An 18,856-nucleotide genomic window follows, 5' to 3' on the forward strand; every position below is an offset into this window, starting at 1 on the left:
GATTGATTGATTGATGATCTCCAGCAATTTTGAGCCCGTCAGTGAAACACCCTAGGTGGAGCGCGTTAAAATATGTTATTCCCATATTAAATTATTTTCACTCTGTAGGGGACGCTAACGCGCCAATGTCCGTTTTTCCACATTCAACTGGTTTAGGGTCGGGGGTTTAACAAATGAGTCACATTTGAGGCAAATCGTAGTTTGTGTGTGCAAATGGGAGCATTTTCCAAAAATTTTATATTTTGTCATGTTACACCCCGAAAAGGGAATGAACACATTAGGAAGGACACGGGAAAACAATTAGGATTTTATAACTTTTATTCATGACTGTTAACTATTATTGTACTTCTCCTAAACAAAAAAAAAAGAAGAAAGCTCAGGAACCTGAAGAACAGAATAATGTTAAACACAAATAAAGGACACAAAAAACCCCAAACCATCCCATATCCTTAAACTAATTAACTTTAACAAAATTTACCTGGTGGGCCGGCCAAAAAGAAGAAAAAGATGCGGTACTGGGCCAACCCTATACAGGGCCGTAGAAGCCAGTACCACATCCAAACTAAGAAAGAAAAAAACCCAATCTACTCCTGAAAATCAACTGAAAACGAAAACAGGACAGCCGGTCCCATCAGAAACAAACAAAACATACCTAAACCCCAAAAAGAGAAGCGCAGGTGGAGGAGCAGGAACAGACCTCCACCCAGCTCCAGGCCCAGCCTATTTATAGGCGGAGCCGTAGGCTTTTCAAGCGCCTGAAACAAAAAAATCCCCAAATTGGAAAACAGTATAAAAAATAAAGAAGAGGTAATTTAATCACAACAAAAACTACCTTATAACCAAGAAATAAAAAGAACAATGTCTTAAAGTCATATAAATGTTTAATATAACACAAAGAAACTTGCAAATACCTAACATGTCATTTTTGCTGAAAATTCATGGGTCCGCCCTGCAAACACTGTAAAAGTTATCAAAAATCCATGGATTATCTTCAGTGTCCCACTTCTCTAGATGATCTTCAGCGATTTTGAACCCCGTCAGTGAAACGCCCTAGGAGAAATGCGTTAAAACACAACGTGAGCAAAAATAGCAATTTTCAATTCAAGATTCTGGACTCCTGTGGGTTTTTGACGTGGTCTTAATAATTTTTTTACTTGTCTTGTCATGGTCTACTTCTGTGTGTTTTCATGACGGGCATATGGCGTTTGCATAGGCTCCGCCCCTTCCCGCGGGCACGTGGCGTTCGCATAGGTTTCGCCCCTTCCCTCGTAGTGTGGCCAGTACGAGAGCAAGAGGCCCTTCGCCAGCTCGTGGCGCTCGGGTCTAAAAAATAAAAATAAAAATAACGAGGGGGGGCTAAATTTTGTGTACAACATTTCAAGATGTACCTTGTAACTCAGTTTAATGTCCATATTAATTGTCTCTGTTGTCCGCGGTTGACCCACCGAATATCCTCGGTCATTTCTGATGCACTGTTGTAAAGTCAGGGGCCGTTTTCCCAGTAGATTCTCATTTTGGCAGTGTATTGAGAATTGCCTTTATTTTTTTGTATTCTCTGAGTTTGTTATTCACCTCGGTGGGTAAGTCGTGTGCAAACGACACCATTTTCCCCTCACATGTGATCTTCTTTGCCCAGGCTGTATTTTGCCTTTGATATCATACCTTTGAAAGTTGACCAGGATAGATCTTGAGAGTGCTTCGTTTTGTGGTTTAGGGCTGATTGACCAGTGTGCTTGTTGTATTAGAAGATCTGTCCTTTTCAAGTGTCTTTAAAAAGTTGTCGTTAAAGGTTAGCATTGAGTTCCCTTCGGTGCCTTCTTTAATGCCGTATACAGATGTTTTTACGGCGTGACTTCGTTTCTAAGTCCATAAATTTTGCTTGTAAGAGTCTGTGTTGTCTAAGAGAATAAAGCAGAGCCTCCTTTAGCTCAGTGCTAACTGTCTCATTTTCATCTAACTGCTGCTCTGTTTCAGTTCTCATACCATGGTTACGAACGTCTCCAGGGATACTCTGCGGCTTTTGATTTATCTCCATCTTGAAACTGTTGAATTCCTGTTTAATATTGTTCCTGAAGTCGTTCTTGAAGTCAGTAAAATCTTTAAGTTCCATTTTGGGTTCTTGTATGCTTTTGGCTATGTTTTGGTTAGCTTTACCGGCGTTTAAGTCCCCCTCCTCGCCGCCGGCCTCCATTTCTTCCATGTTGCTTTTGGTAGGGTTTGCTGTATTTTTTCTTTTTCTCTTGTTATTGCTTCGAACCTCACTTCATTTAGGTCATGTTGGCTTCTAGCAGATTAAGTTTTCGTGTTTTATTGGGGGGTTTTTTCTTGAAATTGACCAAGAGCGTGAGCATCTTCAATCTCTCACCAGAAGTCTCTCCTAAAGATGACATTTCATATTTTTCTCATGCAACTGTAACTTTTCTTTTTTTAACTTCATGTTGGAAAACTAAAAATAAAGGAATGCAAAAGCCCCCACATACTCAGGCGGAAAGTACGCGAAGAAGACTCCGCACAGACTGTCTGCACTCCTCAGAGCTTTCATACTTGAGCGCACCACCACATAGTTTTCAGTAAAATCCTACATTTCCCACAATCTTGAGCGTTTCGCTGTACTCTTCCTGGAATGTGTTTTAAAGGTGCGGTCCTTTCTTAGCTCGTCTGCCAGTCTCTCCTCAAAGCTCATCTTAATCTCTCCTGCTCTGTTTCACCAGAAAGAGTACACCCAAGTATGATTGAGCATTTAGTGGAGGAGGGGAGATCCTGACAACATTGTGTTTATCTTCAAAAGTAACAAACCCCAAACAAAGGTTTACATTGATTTTTTTTTTTTTATTCTGTCATTATTAGCAGTTTGATATGAAGGCTTAAAAAAAAAAAAGAGTAAGAAATTTATTAGACATTCCCCAATAGTTTGACTCAATGTTTCATGGGTTTCTCATGACTGCCAGTGGAGTCTGGCTGAGATGCTCAGAGCCTCGGCTTCTGCTCTTGGTGCTTCAAGGGGACAATCACTGTGACTGGTTACAAAGCTCTGTGCTTAGCTTTTGCAGCTCAGAGATGAGATGTTCCAGATTGGCGATGTCATCCTGCAGCTCAGTGTGGACTACACCAGTAGCCACATCTGTGTGCATTTGCTGAAAGGCACAATGAGCAGATTAGATGTGTTTTTTATGGTCCTTTATAGCAGATTGTTTTCACATAATTTCATATAGCTTAACCATTACAAAATGTATACTTTTCTCAATTTCAAAATTCTTTAAACATGCTCATCATTAGACAGTTCATGTGAAGGATAGAAACCACTAACTACAGGTACATACTGTATCTACTTAATTTGGCCTCTCTAAATCAAACTTTTCCATGTCAGCTGTTCCTCTGATCTTCTTATTTTTTATCTTGTCAACCTTGATCACTCTGAATGAAAACCTAAAAAGTTCCTGACACTTCTAGAGTTTTATTTCATTTTTTTTCTGCATACAAACCTTCATGGCTGCTTTTAAACCTTCCCTTTCTTAATAATTAATCTACTTTCTACCAATTAATCTATTGCAGCTAGGGGTGTAATTATTCCTTTTTAGCAACAATTTGATTCGCCATTGCCGATTAATGGACAATCTATCTAAAAAGCAAGAAACGTCTGTGTGCGTGTGTAGCAAATATCTCCCCGACGAGGTGCGAGTTCGACCTGAAACTTGGTCAACGGGTTCCAAATACCCAGAGTGTGTGTATCTGTTATTTTGGAGTAATTTGGTCATTTCAAAATGTTTATTTTTATTTCACTTCTGGACTGCCCCGAAATGAAACCTATTCAACTTTTGACCTCAGGGTGTGAGGGGGCGCTAGCGCACCATCTATATCTATTTCACTGTACAGCTCCTCACACGAGCAAGAGTCACGTGTGTGGCCAGAGCCAATCGCTGCGCACACAGCAAAGCAGACACAGACTGCATACACACGAGTGAGAGACAAGAAGATAGTTTAGACCGAAACACGGGAGCTCTCTGAATAGATCATTTGAAACCATCAGCCACTGGTGAGTCTTCTGCAGACATGTTTCCCATTGTTTAAACCAAATAACTGTTGCTCAATAACGCGCTGTTTCACTAGAGTCAGTATTGAACTCAACCCGTTAAATACTCCATCTGGAAAACTGCAGATTCTCTGTGGTGCCGTGCATGGAAGCTAAGCTTTTACCACTCGGTTCGAAGGTAAAAAATGATTTTTGTTTTTAAAAAAAAGACAGCCGAATTGTAGGTAATACTTCAATTTACTTACTCACTCGTGTAGTTTGGAGTTTTACGTTTTGTTTTGCGCAGTTTTGTTACTTTTCTGATTGGCGCTACAATCACTATGGAGTTTGGTTAGTCTCAACATTTCACGCAACACACACACGGTATTTATTTATTTATTTAAATATACTAAATGAGTAAAATATAACACAACAAATGCACAAAAAGACAACTAAAAGAATAAAAAATACACATGACTCCAAAAAACATACATTAGAGAAAAATACAACAAAAATATGAAAATGAATCAAAATACACAAAACTAAATATTTATAGAAAAAAAAATGACAACAGAATTACATTAAAATGGCAACAAATAACAAAACAAAAAATGCACAACAACACAATGAAAAGATACACAAATACACATAATGACACCTAAAAACACATATTACAGAAAAATACACCAAACAAAAAAATATAAAAGTGAGTAAAAAAAACAAACATTTGTCATGTTCATGTCCCAAAGAATTAAACCAGGGAAATAGCACACGCTGTTTTATTTTGTACCCGAAAATAAACCCCTTTTTTTATTTGGTGACGACGTCGTTTCAAAACGTTAGTTTGACCGTACGCTATTTAGACCGGACAGACCTCACCCGGAAGTGATTGACGGCAATGGCTGCTGTGTTGAAAGCTACAAATTTCTCTGCAGCGCGTGTGTGAGAGAGAAAAAACGTATATTACAGAAAAATACACCAAACGACAACAAAAATATGAAAATGACTCAAAATACACTCAACTAAATACTTATACAAAAAATACACTAAAATGACAACAGAAATGCACAAAACTACACCAAAAAACAAACACAAAATTTCTCCAGAATCACACTGCAATGGCAACAAAAAACAATAACTATACAAAAAATGCACAAAAAGACAACAGAAAGATAAAAAAAATACACAATGATGACTTAAAAAAACATACATTACAGAAAAATACAACAAAAATATGAAAATGGCTCAAAATACACAAAACTAAATATTTATACTAAATATAAATAAAACTAAATATTTATACTAAAAATACATAAAACTAAATATACACACACAAAATGACTCCAGAATCACACTACAATGGCAACAAAACAATAAATATACAAAAAACGCACAAAAAGACAACAGAAAGATACATAAATACACATGACTCCAAAAAACATACGTTACAAACAAAAAAAATATAAAAGATTATGAAGTCATGAACATCTCATATAGAATTAAACCAGGAAAATTGCACCCGCAAATATACCCCTTATGCTCCCACATGAATGCATACTTCCGACGGGCACTGTACTAGTATTGGTTAATTTCAATTCGATTAAAAAATGATTCAGTGACTTGAAATCCATTTAGTAACTTTTGAGTCAAAATAATTATGCAACTAGTGTGACAAATACCTGGATACTGAACAGTACAGGTAAGGGTTTCATAGATTCCTGAGATTTTTTGTGAGGGAATCTATAAATGTACATAAAGTAAACTATCTGATCTATCGTAAAGTCTGTATTATGTTGGCAGCTGTTTTGGGAAGGCTGCCACTCGGGGATTAATAAAGTATAATCTATTAATCAATCAATCATTGAAGGTTCGGGTAGGGCACAGACAAAAATGATGAATGAACCCAAAAGTAAGCAAGATGCTGCTTTGGAACATTTGAATGCAATTGAATCGATCTTGGAAAGAATAGAGAGGATGTTTCGGCCAATTGCGGTTTGATCCTACAATATTGGATTACTGTGACCAGAGACTTTCAAGGTGAATTATCACCGATTGCCCTCCCCCAACACGCCAGCCCAAACATGCGTTCAATCTCACCGTGATGTTTACAGATCTGAAACTCTGTCCTCACCCTCCCCCTCCCAATCCCCAACTCCTAGCTGAACTCTCGTCTTCTGAACCATAACATCTGACTGTATCAGAGGAGAGCGAAGTCTCTTGAGTCTTTGCCTTCTCTGCTTTGGCACTCCTCCTACTGAATGTTATGTCTGTTGGTTGCTGAAGAGTTTTTTCATGATCCCAAACTCTGCCCCTCCCTACAAGGCCCTAGTTTGGTTTTTGCTTTTTTTTCTTTTTCTTTCTACCCCTTCCTTTTAACCATTGTTCTTATCCCACTTCTCATCTAAACATGATGGCGCCAAAAACAGCAGCCGCGGTGTGTTGTGTTCTTTCCACTGCAACTACCAAGTTAAATTCCTAAACTGTACCTTGTGAATAAAATCCTTTCTGATTCTAATACATTTTCAATAGAAATACATGCATGTTTTGCTAACAAAAAATAATTCAATATTAATATAAAACATTAAGCGCAACCTAGATCTGTTCAGGTTAAATCAGCAGTGGTTAAATCTGCTACTTATCATTTTGATGGGATGTCATCATGAGGCTTTTACAGGGCTAATGATAAGGAGCTAACGCTACCGCCGCTGCTGCTGCAGAAGGGCCTGGTGGTCCATGCTAAAGCCAAAGTTTTCCACACACAGCACCCCAAAGGTCGATTACATTTCTCAATCACAAGCTTCTCCATTTTTTTTGTTTTTTCCCCCTCAGTTTTGTTTGTTGTCAGCTGGCGTGTGCCGCGTGATGTTACAGAAAGCCGTAATGTCTATTATTAAAAGTGCTTAAAAAAAAACAAAAAAACAAAGTCTGCTTAAATCCAATGCGTTATTCATGTCAGCAGGAAGACAAACTTGCCGAACACAGATCGATGTAGTTGGATCGTAGGAATACAAATTGCTTAATCGATCTAATTGATGAATCATGTCAAACTTGCTTAGAATCTCTACCATATCCCCACAGGTACTGTATGCCATCTGGACCCATCACCTTTCCATGTGTATATCTATCAATCCTGCTTTTAGTTCCCCTGATTCCCTGTAGTTATTACTTCACTGTTTTTTCTATCTGAACTCACTCTGGTAATTGTTCTGCTACACAAAGCACCAGTTCTATTTAATCCTTCCTGACCACCAGAGGTGGTGCTTCAAGCACTGGATGACACCGTCTCATGAATACGCAAGCCGAGTATTACACCAGCAATGTCACGTGTCACCCGAAGGACCCGGCAAGTCTATAATCCCCAGTTCAGTCCGAGGTACTGTCGCTTTAATCTTGTCGTGTAAGCAGGTTTGTTCTTGAGCCCAGCCAATAAGTTGAGTTCACAGCTCAGTTTTTCAGTGTTCTTAAAATCTTCTCCCGGTTTTCCACCAGTTGCATTCCAGTTTTTCAGCAGATATACACTACCGATCAAAAGTTTTAGAACACCACACTCTTTCCAGTTTTTTACTGATGATTATTCAGTTTATTGTGTCATTGCACTCTGAAATCAAAGCATAAAACAAAAAGAAATCATGGAATCCATGAACAATACTCTTCACCTGATGCTCATGAGGGTCTGATACCACAGTGTGTTTTTTTAAAAGATGCATTTTAGGTGTGATCCATGGTCGTTAAGACTGATAGGTTATAGGTTATATTTGTAAATGATAAATTTGATGCAAGAGGGGAAAAAAAGACTGGAATGAAGTCATAACCTGGTAAAGATTTGGTGTTTGCATGATGGCACTAATGTTTAACTGTCACTTGGTAAATGGAAGATGAGCAGGTTCTACGATAGCTAGTGGAGAGTACCTTGGCTTTGGTGACCAGACTTCTGAGGCTGAGGCGAGATGAGGAGAGCATTTGAAGAGATTCTGCTGGATTTGTCTTCCTCTGAATGCAGCTTAGTGTCACTGAAAATGAAAACAAATTTCAAAAAGAGAAAAAACAATTTTGCTTGAAAAAACAAGTCCCCCTTTCAAAACTGCGTATCATGTTGAAACCTCTACTAGCAAAGGAAATGCTTAATAAGGGAAATATGTATCGGGACTTCCTTTACTGTAATCTGATTACTTTTCCCAATGAACGAGTAAAGTAAGGGGTTATAATTGAAGAAAGAATTAGATGACAGTTATTTTCCCAAGCTGGCTTTTACTGCGTTACTAAATTAAACCTTGTCACTGCTGTTTGTTGGGCGTCTCACATTTTTCTAGCGCATTATAACCCATTCAGCCACTGTAGTCTCAAGTCAATGAAGCAAGCGGCACAATATCATTGGTAAACAACACACACAAAAATGGAGTGCAAAAACAGCATGTCCAAGCAATCTTGGAAGTACCGACATTACGTTGAGTTTGAATCCGAAAAAGATGACAAAAACATTAGCGTCCGCTTTGCACTCTGCGTAGGAAGAAAACTTGTATCTACATCAAGGAATTCCACCTCAACTCTGAGCAAGCACCTAGCAAGGCAGCACAGGAATACAACTCATTGAGAAGCCCCAGATCCCACTGCTGCTACAACATCCACTTCAACCGAGCAAAACTCTGAGGGCCCATCTCCTGCTAAACAGATGAAAATAGATTTAAGAGCAACAGGAGTTAGTGCTGCTCAACTGTCGTTGCTCGTCACTGTCTATATTGTCGAGGACGTGTTGCCAATTTCCACAGTAAACTCCACATCATTCCAACGCATCTTAGAAAAAATACCGGTCAAAAATGGCATCAAGCTGCCACAGAGAAAAGTCAGAAATACAAGTATAAGTAATAAGTGATAATAAAAGAAAAAGTTGTTTAATTTTATAAAAATTTGGTGGATTGGGCATTAAATGGACTGGTAAATGGACTTGATTTTATATAGCACCTTATCACCACACTGAAGCAGTCTCAAAGCGCTTTACATATCAGCTCATTCACCCAATCACTCTCACATTCACACACCAATGGGACAGCACTGCCATGCAAGGCGCTAGTCGACCACTGGGAGCAACTTAGGGTTCAGTGTCTTGCCCAAGGACACTTCATTTATTAATAACCAATTGGTTACATACATTTTAACCTTCAACACAATATCTACAGTATTCTACAATTGAATAAAATAAATACAAATTAAATTATTATATCGGTTATGATATCAGAGATTTTAGATCCGATAAAATCCGATATTCGTTTTCTGGCTAAAATCGGACCAATATCCAATATGAATATCGGATCCGGACAACCCTACTTGATGCAATGTACATAGTGTTAAAAAAAATTTATAATACAAGATTTAAAAAAGACTGTTTCATTTGATTCAATTTTTAATGTGGAACATGCCAAAAGAATAGAATTAGGCTGAAAAGTGTGCTGCTTAATATTTTGTTTATGATGACCTTTCCAAGCCCCAAGCAAATTTGGTAAAATTAACGCAGCGTTTACACGAAAACTTTTTTATTTCGTTGATCACAAAGGTTTTGTTGTGGTTTGGCGGTCCATTTATATGGCATCGGTGTTTTGGTGCTTGAAAACGGAACTTTTAAAAAACGGGCTCCAGAGTGAAGTTTTTGAAAACGCTTCCCCTCCATCTTTGTGTAAACAGAGAAACAACATTTTTTGTGTCATGGGCATGGCAACTGAGGCTGCAGTGCCTCAGAGGCTTGCTTTAATCAGACCTACAAAGTTAGACCCAGCCCGGCGGGAATAACGGCCAAACCTGAATGAAGCCGATCTCTCTTTAAGCCTGAAACCATTGCTTGCTGAGACTCTTCCCGTCCGTGCGCGGTGCACACGTAGGTGCTATAATTAATAAGCCACTAACTCTGCATACAACTGTAAACATGACAAGCAGCTTCATGTGATGCTATAGATGCTTAGTACCGGTTTAATGGTTACTGAAACACATCACCTGACCGTTCATTCACGGGGCAGCGTCCTAGCAAGTCCGTGTTAATAAGCCCGACCCCTGGTTGAGGCAAAAAGCTTTAAGTAGTAGTGTAGCACTGTGATTGTGGTCAGAATCTGGTGCAGGCATGAAATATGTTTCCACTCATCCAAGCAGTGGTGGGCCGTCAGGGCCAGCAAGGCCTTCTCTGCTGGCATAAACATCATCAAAATAAAAATTTGTTTTAGATATATTTTTTCACAAATATGTTTTAAGATTATATACTCTTTGTTTCACAGTTTTCCTAATTGGTTGCTCTGCTTCCAGCCTCAGGTTTAGATATTCAGCCATCATGTGTTGCCAGGGTCTAAAATCTGCCCTCAGGCCTTTAGTGCAGACACTTGTAGCTTAAATGAATGGAAATAAAACTCTGGCGTTTCGAGTTGGCTATTGTACGCTTGATGTAATGTAGAACCAGTGTAAAAATGGAGCCAGCTAGCAGGCGCAGAACGTTTTGATTGGATACCGTGTGCATGTGTGCACACTGGGTGAACTTATGCACTCATGTTCGGTAGCAGTTTCGTTTATTAGCGGGGTTATTAGGTATTCCTTGAAAGGAAAACCAAAAAAGTGGTATCAGTAATAATGTGGGCTTTTTGAAAAAAAAAAAAAAAAAAAAAATGTTTATTACTATACAGATTAAAGCTTGTATGAGTCAGACTTTGAGGTTCATTTAATATGTCAGTATAATGTTCTCACCTTCTCCCATCAGGACCGCTCTTTGGATGACTTCCTTGAAGTGGCCACAGTCTTTCTCCAAAGCACCAGCCTGGACCTCACAGCGATGAGCCTTTGACAGGAATTGAAGTGCCTGACAAAACCCACAGAGAAGCAGCACTACTCTTTATACAGTATTGACTTGTCTCTCTTTTGTTTACTTGTTTGTACTGATGCTTTAATAATGTCATGCTCTCTACTTGTATCAATAAGTATATATACAGTAACCAAGCTTACCTATTCATGTAAGTTTCATGTATGTATAATTCATGTATTCATTAAACACATTTTCAGTACCAAAATTCTTGGAGAGAATTTATCTTTTGTAGACCTGCTGGTCAAAAAGGATCTCATCACAGCTCAGGTATTCTCAACCTTCAGTTAATATTGCCAAACTTTTATGTTGATGGAGGACTTAAATGCCCAAATATAGTGTAGTATTACTGGTCAGCGCAACTCGGGTTCATCAGGTATTATTTCAATACAAAGGATTCTCCCCAGTGGACAGAAAGGGAAAATAAGGTCTTAAGACCACATTTACCTCTGTTTATTTTCTCTGATACAGAAGTTAGCTTATTTAAGAAAACTAGGAATCTGATGGTTAAAGTGTGGTACAATACTAAAAGGTTTATGAAAGCCAATATAGCCAAACCAGGAATTTAAAACAGGATGTAGACAATGAGAGTTAAATGGTTTGGTGAAAAAATAAATCTAGCTGGTTCCGATGATATGTCATTTGATTTGCTTCATATGTTGAAACTTTATTAGGAAAAAACAAAACAATCTTTTAAAACCACTTAAATCTAAACTAGAACACTTGATCACGAAAGACTCTCAGAATGTTATAATTTACTGATGTCAAACTCTTCAGAGAATCCAAACATTAAACCTGTCTCTTGAAGAATGGCATTCTGTTTGTATAAAAGCCCAAAAACAAACTAATAACTCATGGTTAAGGTTACTACAATATAAGTGGTTGGTAGAGTTTACATCACTCCAGTTAAAGGAACATAGGGCAGGATTTGTGAAAAAAATAAACATTCAATTTAAGTCTTTTAATGCTAATGGTCAGTGACGTGCCATCAGGGTAGGCAGTGCCTACCCATGGGTGAATTGATATTTTGATTATTTGTTTTAATTATAAAATAATTATAAATTATTTATTTTTCCATTTCCAATAGCCTACAGTACCTGTAAGTTTGAAAGTGTCCGCATTTTGTGCATTTCATAGCCCAAATTACTAAACAGTGCTATTTCCTGGAACAGCTGCACAGTCTCACTCCGCTGTAAGGTATAGGGAGGCCACGCCCCCTCCCAAAGGCACATTGCTCCTCTGCCTCTGTTCCCATTGCTTGGTTTTACATGTTTGAGCATCCGCAGTCAGGTCCCCAAGATGAAAACCATTTACATCCAAAGGCAGCGTAGAGAGATGCCTTTGGGCGTAACCATGCTATGCTAAATGCTATACGTAAGTTCACAGCACATTAGTGAATTGATATCATGTGACCGCTGCTGCTACGTTCTCTAGCTAGTGGGCGGGATAACACTACAGGCAGGATGACAGTGCTAGAGACAATAGAGAAACCTTTTTTTGAGGATTAACGACAGCTTTTAAAAGATGGAGACCAACACCTGAGTTACCAGAGCTTCACCAAAGGTAAGGTCAGAAAATGTTTCACACTTTTCACAGTAAAGCGAACAAAAGGAAGGATTGGCTTTGTGGATGCTCCTCACTGAGGCTGTCCTGAGTTGTTGTTGTCATTTTCTCCATGTTTCTGTGTTTCCAACACAAACAGATGTGCTGCCGTGTCATGAGATATATCTTGTTGGGAGAGTATGGAGGCTATATTAATTCATTTTTATGTTTCTTTTATGGTGTTTTACAATGTTGATTTTGTTAGATGGCTAAATGCTTGTTCATGTGGCTCTTGTTGGGTTTTTTCTTTCTTATTATGAATTTCATATTTTGATAAGCACATTGAGATGACTTTGTTGGAAATGGCTTTATACAAATAAAGTTGATTTGAATTGAATTAACACTTGCCAGCAGAAACATATGAAATTGTCATTGGTGGTCTCAATTTGCGACGTGCCTACCCAGCCCTAGTGGTCACGGCACGTCACTACTAATGGTTGATGAAGCACTCACAACCAAAGAAAATGAGCCGCACACATTTCTCCCTATTGCCTTGAACAGATTGTGTAATACATTTTGTACTGCTGTTCCGGGCACAAATTTGCTTATTGACCTGGGTATACTACTAGCCAAACAACTCATTGTACTTCACTGGAAAAGCTGTAGAACTCCAAGGATTGGACAATGGGCTAAACAGATGTTGACAATTCTACCACTGGAACTGTAAAATTTTTCACTTGATAGTGTTTTCGTGTTTTACAATTCCCGCTTCTCTTTTTTCTTTTTGTATGTGTGGTTTAAGATGTTGTGCTTTAAAAGCTTTTAAAAGTGTAAAAGATGCCTGTTTGAATACATTTTCAATCTTATAAATCTTAAGATTACATACGACAGCTTAGGCCTAATTTAAAAGAAGCAAACTTTAAAAACAGAACAAAAAACAAATATTTAAAAAAAAAAAATCAAAGGTTAACGCTATACCTTTTCATCATCCTCAGGATTGTTGCTCCGGCCGCCACCATACAGCTGGGCATACTGCTGCCAAACCTCAGCATCATTGCAATGACGAGAACTAACTCGACCAAGGAGCTCTTTCATTTTACAGTGGAGGGCTGTTGCAGGCTGTCCGTGCCTGTCCTTTATGTTTCCAAGAACTGCCCTGACCAGGATCTGAATGATCTGACATGGAAAAACAGAAGATGCTGCAATTATAATATTTTTGGATTTTTTTAAACCTCACTGATTGAGAAGTAGGAAAGCTTAACAAAACCCTTTTTTTAATTTAGCCACGTTCATATGAAACCATTACAAGTGATTGAGTCTATGATTCTTCCACATTTGCAACAAAAGCCCTCATTTATGAATCTTGTGTGAAAAACAGGTGCAGATTTGAGTGCTGAATTGATGTTACAAGACATGTGTTTTATGAAAAATTTGCATATGACCAATCACAGTGTAGCAAGTACAGACCATAAAATTTCTCCTTATTTCAACTACTCATACCATGGGGTGCCTCACTTAAGCCCCGTTTACATGGCAACATTTTGCTTCTGTTTCCATTTTTGTTTTCAAATTGTTCAACATTCACACCGCAATGTTTTCAAAACTACCTCTGTTTACATGAGACCGCTGGAAGCATTAAAAACAAATACATGCCAGGCCAACAGATGGCGTTGTAGTTTTGCACTGAACCAAAATAAGCGCATGCCGAGAAACACTTCTGCCGAACACAAGTAAAAATAGAGCTTCACTCTTTGGAATTATACTGCACTTCTCCCTCAAAGTGTTGATTTACTTGATCATAATTCCAATCAGCGGAGACGTATTTCATGCCTGCACCAGATTCTGATGACAGTCATAGCGCTGCACTCCTAGTTACCCGGGGTTTCCACTGGATACGTCTCCGCCGCGCCACGGCACCGATCCGGTATTTCACCGCTGTCCGGTAACTCACATCGGTTGCGTTTTGAGTGCGCCGCGGTGCGCTCCGGTGTAAGGATTGTGACGTCACGAGACAGAGCAGTTCTCATGATATTTATATAATCGCGCGAGAACGCGGTTAAATGTATGTGTTATAAACGCAACAATAAACAGTTAAACAGGTCAGTGTTCCTAATGAAGGAGAACTAGAAGGTTGGACTCTCTGGTTTTGTCATAGCCACATTTTTTAGCAACAGCCAACAGAGAAGAGATAAAACTGCACCAGTAAAACATGAACTAAATCAAAGTTGCTGCAGTTTCCAGTACAGTTACAGTATGAGAGGAATCAATATAGTGGATGTGATTTTGTTTTTACACATTATGACATTTTGGTGATGTAGTTACTTGAAACATAATCTGAAGTGTTTTATTTTGAAAAGTAACCCGATATTTTATTGCGGAATATGTGCTTAATTTCCTGTTTAGCTTCATTTGCTCTGTGCTGATTGATGCGTCGTGCTCCGGTGTCCGCCAGAAATAGAAGCCCTGGCGCCCACTACCAGCCGTCCCACCCGCCCAACCAAGCTCCAGTATCCCTTATCTTTTAAGACAGGTGTACAAGAAATCTAAAATACCCACTTGTCAACCACTTACTAAATACAATTGTGATTAGAATCTGGTAGGTCGACCTTTATTTACATTGAAATGCTGTGAACATTCCAACTAGGGCTGGGCGATATGGACCAAAACTCACATCTCAATATATTTTCTCAAAATGGCGACATATGATATAAATCTAGATAATTTTATCAAAAAAAGTCTGACCAAAAAAACAATTCTGGGTTAAATTTACTGATGCAAAATGCTACACAGGGACATTTATTAACAAACAGTTGCACAATATGTGCCACTCAGAAATCCATCTAACTGAGCTTTACATGTTGTTCTGACAAGTAAAAGCAGCGACTCCTAAAACTAATATTTTGTTTCATATGATGAATGAAATATTTAAGTTTTTTATATCGCCACAATAGAAAACTCGATACATCTTGAATCTCAAAATATCGCCCAGCCCTAATTCCTTAATTATAAAACAGCCTAAATAAAAACATAAATGGGTATATGAAGCACATGTGTTTATTTAATATACTTACAGTTTATATACAAGTCACCACATTGTATATTTACTGTTAATTTCACGTTGCTTGTCTTTAAGTTAAACATTAACGTTTTATTTTCATTACATATTTTCTGATAATTTCTCATGCTCACTCATGTGGTTCTCTGGTATTCACTAATGAATTATTAGACACATTTATTACAGGCTTTACATCCTTTAACACTTTTTGAAAGCAGTGTATATTTGTGGTGCTTGTGATTGGCTGATTTTTCAAGTGATTTACGTCTTTTCTTCCGCTGTGGGAATCTCAGTTATTAATTTAACAGAACGTGTAACTGTGTCACATCCTGCTGCTCTTTAGGAAGATAAACTCTGTTTTTTTTAGCCGGAACAATTTCATTCATTCATCTCTCTTCTGAGTCGTTTCCGGGTTTGTTGCCGCTGTCGGCACTAATCTCGCGAGAACTGCCACTCAGGCCATTTCCGGTGGCGAGACTGGTGACGGCCTTCAGTTTAGTAAGGCACATTTTAATTATTATTACATTAAAATATGGGATATTTACGGGAAAATACTAATATGGGAAGATGGCGGAAAAAAGGGGTAAAATACGGGAGTTTCCCAGCCAAAACGGGATACTTGACAGGTATGGTATAGAGAGCAGTGTTGGGAACGTTACTTCAAAAAAGTAATTAGTTATAGTTACTCACTACTTGTTCCAAAAAGTAACTGAGTTAGTAACTTAATTACTCTATAATAAAAGTAACTATTTGCGTTACTGTTAAATTTGATTTCATTAATTTTGAGTGACTTACAACGGATGTTGACAAAGTCTTCGCTCCTGGATATAATGTACACTTCACATGCTCGTTTTTGCCTTTGACCACAATTAATTTAAAGTAGTGTTTGTATCGCCACCTTAAAAATTACAACTTTTCATCAGACTGCTCCATGCTCGCCATCTCTGCTTCTTCATCAAATCTGCTGTGTGTGTGCGTGCGCGCGTGCGTGTGTGTGTGTGCTGGCACATGTGTAAAAACACTGGCTCTGATTGGCTACCATGACACATGACACCGCCTTAGCCAATCATAATCGCTCACCTTGTTTTTAACCCACTTCCTCGTGCTGGCACAGTGTAAAAACACTGGCTCTGATTGGCTACCATGACACATGATGCCGCCTAAGCCAATCATAATCGCTCACCTTGTTTTTAACCCACCTCCACACTACAGCTGTGTAAGAAGCCAGGGATGCTTTCGGATAACAGTTTATTCAATCAATACATGTAACGCACCGCATTTAACGGCGTAAAAAGTAATTAGTTATATTATCCCATTACTGAAAAAAAAACGCCGTTATTTTGAACGCCGTTGTTCCAAACACTGATAGAGAGATCAGCTTTATTCGGGTTTGTGCCGTATTCTGTTGGCCTTGGGTGGCTCTGAGGCACTGCAGCCGTAGTGCACATACCCATGACATAGAAAGTGTTTGTTCCCTGTTTACATGGAGACGGAGGGGTAAGATTATTAATTAATACTGTTTTCTCAGATGAATATTGTACAATCTCACTACTTTAAGCACTAAAAGTCATCAATTACTGCAATCATACCTTCCTGCTTATACTGCAGCAACAGTGTGGTTTTTGGTCATATGAATTATATATTTTAATTCTTCATATCTTTAAATAATTATTCCTCAATTGTGACATAAGTCTGCACAGTTCCTCTGTATGGGATTGGTCTGACGCAGCAATCCCCACCCCTTCCACTGGAGTGCGTACTTAGCAAGGCACAAATCACCTGTCTTAGGTGAACATGTTAATAATTTGCTTCGTAGTACAGCTGCTCTCTGACGGAGAATGTTTGGTTAGGTGAAGCCCGCTAATTCTTGTTCTATTCTATTGTGTTGTTTGCACATTGTGTTCTTTGGTTTTAAGATTTGTGTTACTGACTATTAAAAAGAAAAGTAGAAATGCCCCTATACTGAAACTTACTTTAACTTTTGATTGCACAGTTTTGTATTGCTTTTGGATTTTGCACCATTTTTGTTATTGTTCCCTCAAGACATTGCACTGACAGTGTTGTATTGTATTATAGCAGGGTTGGGCAAACTTTTTGGCTCAGGGGCCACATGGACTTTTAAAAATTGACAGACGGGCCGGGCCAGCACCCGATGCATACATACATTCTTCTTCTTCTTGTCTAAAGTTCAAATTTATAAAACTTCATAACAAATCAACCATATGCTACAGATTTGCAACTTTCACCCAAATTTAGCCCCAATTCAAAAGAAACATTTGTACATTTAAGGAGAGACAGGTCTGTTAGTAGAGCAGCGCTTCTCAAAGTGTGTGGTAGAGAATGGAGACATGACAGGTTGAAACTTTCAATTTCATGCCAATGTTCTTAAAAACTCTTTCTTCATTGATAGTAAAGATCATTACGAGGCAAATTTAGAATCCTAAAATGTATCAGAAATTAAAAGAACATTCAATTAAGACTGCAGTAGATATGAAACTGGGATCAAAATGTCACGTGGAACTAAAATACAAACATAATGATTTACGTCGACACGTGAAGTGGAGCAGAACCAGAACAAACTTTTATTAGCTGATTTAAAACATTCATTTACTTTTTTGTTTTCTTATGCTTTTTTGGCACAAATTGTAAACAAAGTGTTCTTGTTTCCTGAATATTTGGACTGCTGTACTTTTACATTTGGTTTTTTAGTAAATAATCAAGTAAATAATTTCATTTAGTTTTTCAGTTTTGATTTATTTATGAAATATACTTGCATTATGAAACATGATTATACTTGTTCCCTGTTAGTTCATTTCATACTTGTACTGAATTTCTATCTTTTTTTTTGGTTTTTTACTGCACTTTTTACATTTGTTTTTTTTAATAATAGATAATGAGTTTAATTTAGTTTTTGATTGATTATGAAATATTATATTACTTGTTTCCTGTTGGTTCAACACATTTTAACGTGTTATTTGTCAGGATTATTTGGGGGGCAATGGGCACAGGTGGGACTTTAAAGCTCACATAACACACACACACAATATATATATATATATATATATATATATATGTGTGTGTGTAAAAGTAGCTCAGATAAATAAAAGGTATTTGCATGAAAAAACCCAACAACATAATTTGTTAATAATGGTTATTAGCAAAAATAGCAGCATGTTTGGTGGAAAAGTGACGGTGGATGTTGTATTCCTTTAAAACCGCAACAGTTTCTTTGCAAATAATAAGGCATACAGCCTTTGACCGGACTTCAGTGAAAAGTATTTACTTGTCCATTCATTATTAAACACTCAGCACTCTTTGGGCCACTCATTGTTGTAGATGTGTATCGCTGTGTCAGCGCCACGGTTTTGCCCCATCAACGTCCACCTGGCTTTGCGCTGCCTTGCGAGAGCCAGGTGTATTC

At 38.1% G+C, this 18,856-nt stretch overlaps 1 protein-coding gene across 2 annotated transcripts in view; it reads right to left on the reverse strand.

The window, feature by feature from the left end:
* Nucleotides 1-435: 435 nt before the first annotated feature.
* The window catches only part of ttc27 (tetratricopeptide repeat domain 27), a 172,427-nt gene continuing 154,006 nt past the window's right edge, over nucleotides 436-18,856 (reverse strand). For both annotated transcript variants that reach the window (XM_028467681.1, XM_028467679.1), the window contains 4 exons: nucleotides 13,359-13,556; nucleotides 10,727-10,838; nucleotides 7,919-8,019; nucleotides 436-3,134 (listed from right to left, as the gene is read on the reverse strand). In XM_028467681.1, the coding sequence (XP_028323482.1) occupies nucleotides 3,009-3,134; nucleotides 7,919-8,019; nucleotides 10,727-10,838; nucleotides 13,359-13,556 (537 nt within the window). In that variant the 3' untranslated portion in view covers nucleotides 436-3,008. The remainder of the gene's footprint in view (nucleotides 3,135-7,918; nucleotides 8,020-10,726; nucleotides 10,839-13,358; nucleotides 13,557-18,856) is intronic.

The sequence above is a fragment of the Gouania willdenowi genome, chromosome 15, assembly GCF_900634775.1.
Source record: "Gouania willdenowi chromosome 15, fGouWil2.1, whole genome shotgun sequence".
NCBI classification, from domain to species: Eukaryota; Metazoa; Chordata; class Actinopteri; order Blenniiformes; family Gobiesocidae; genus Gouania; species Gouania willdenowi.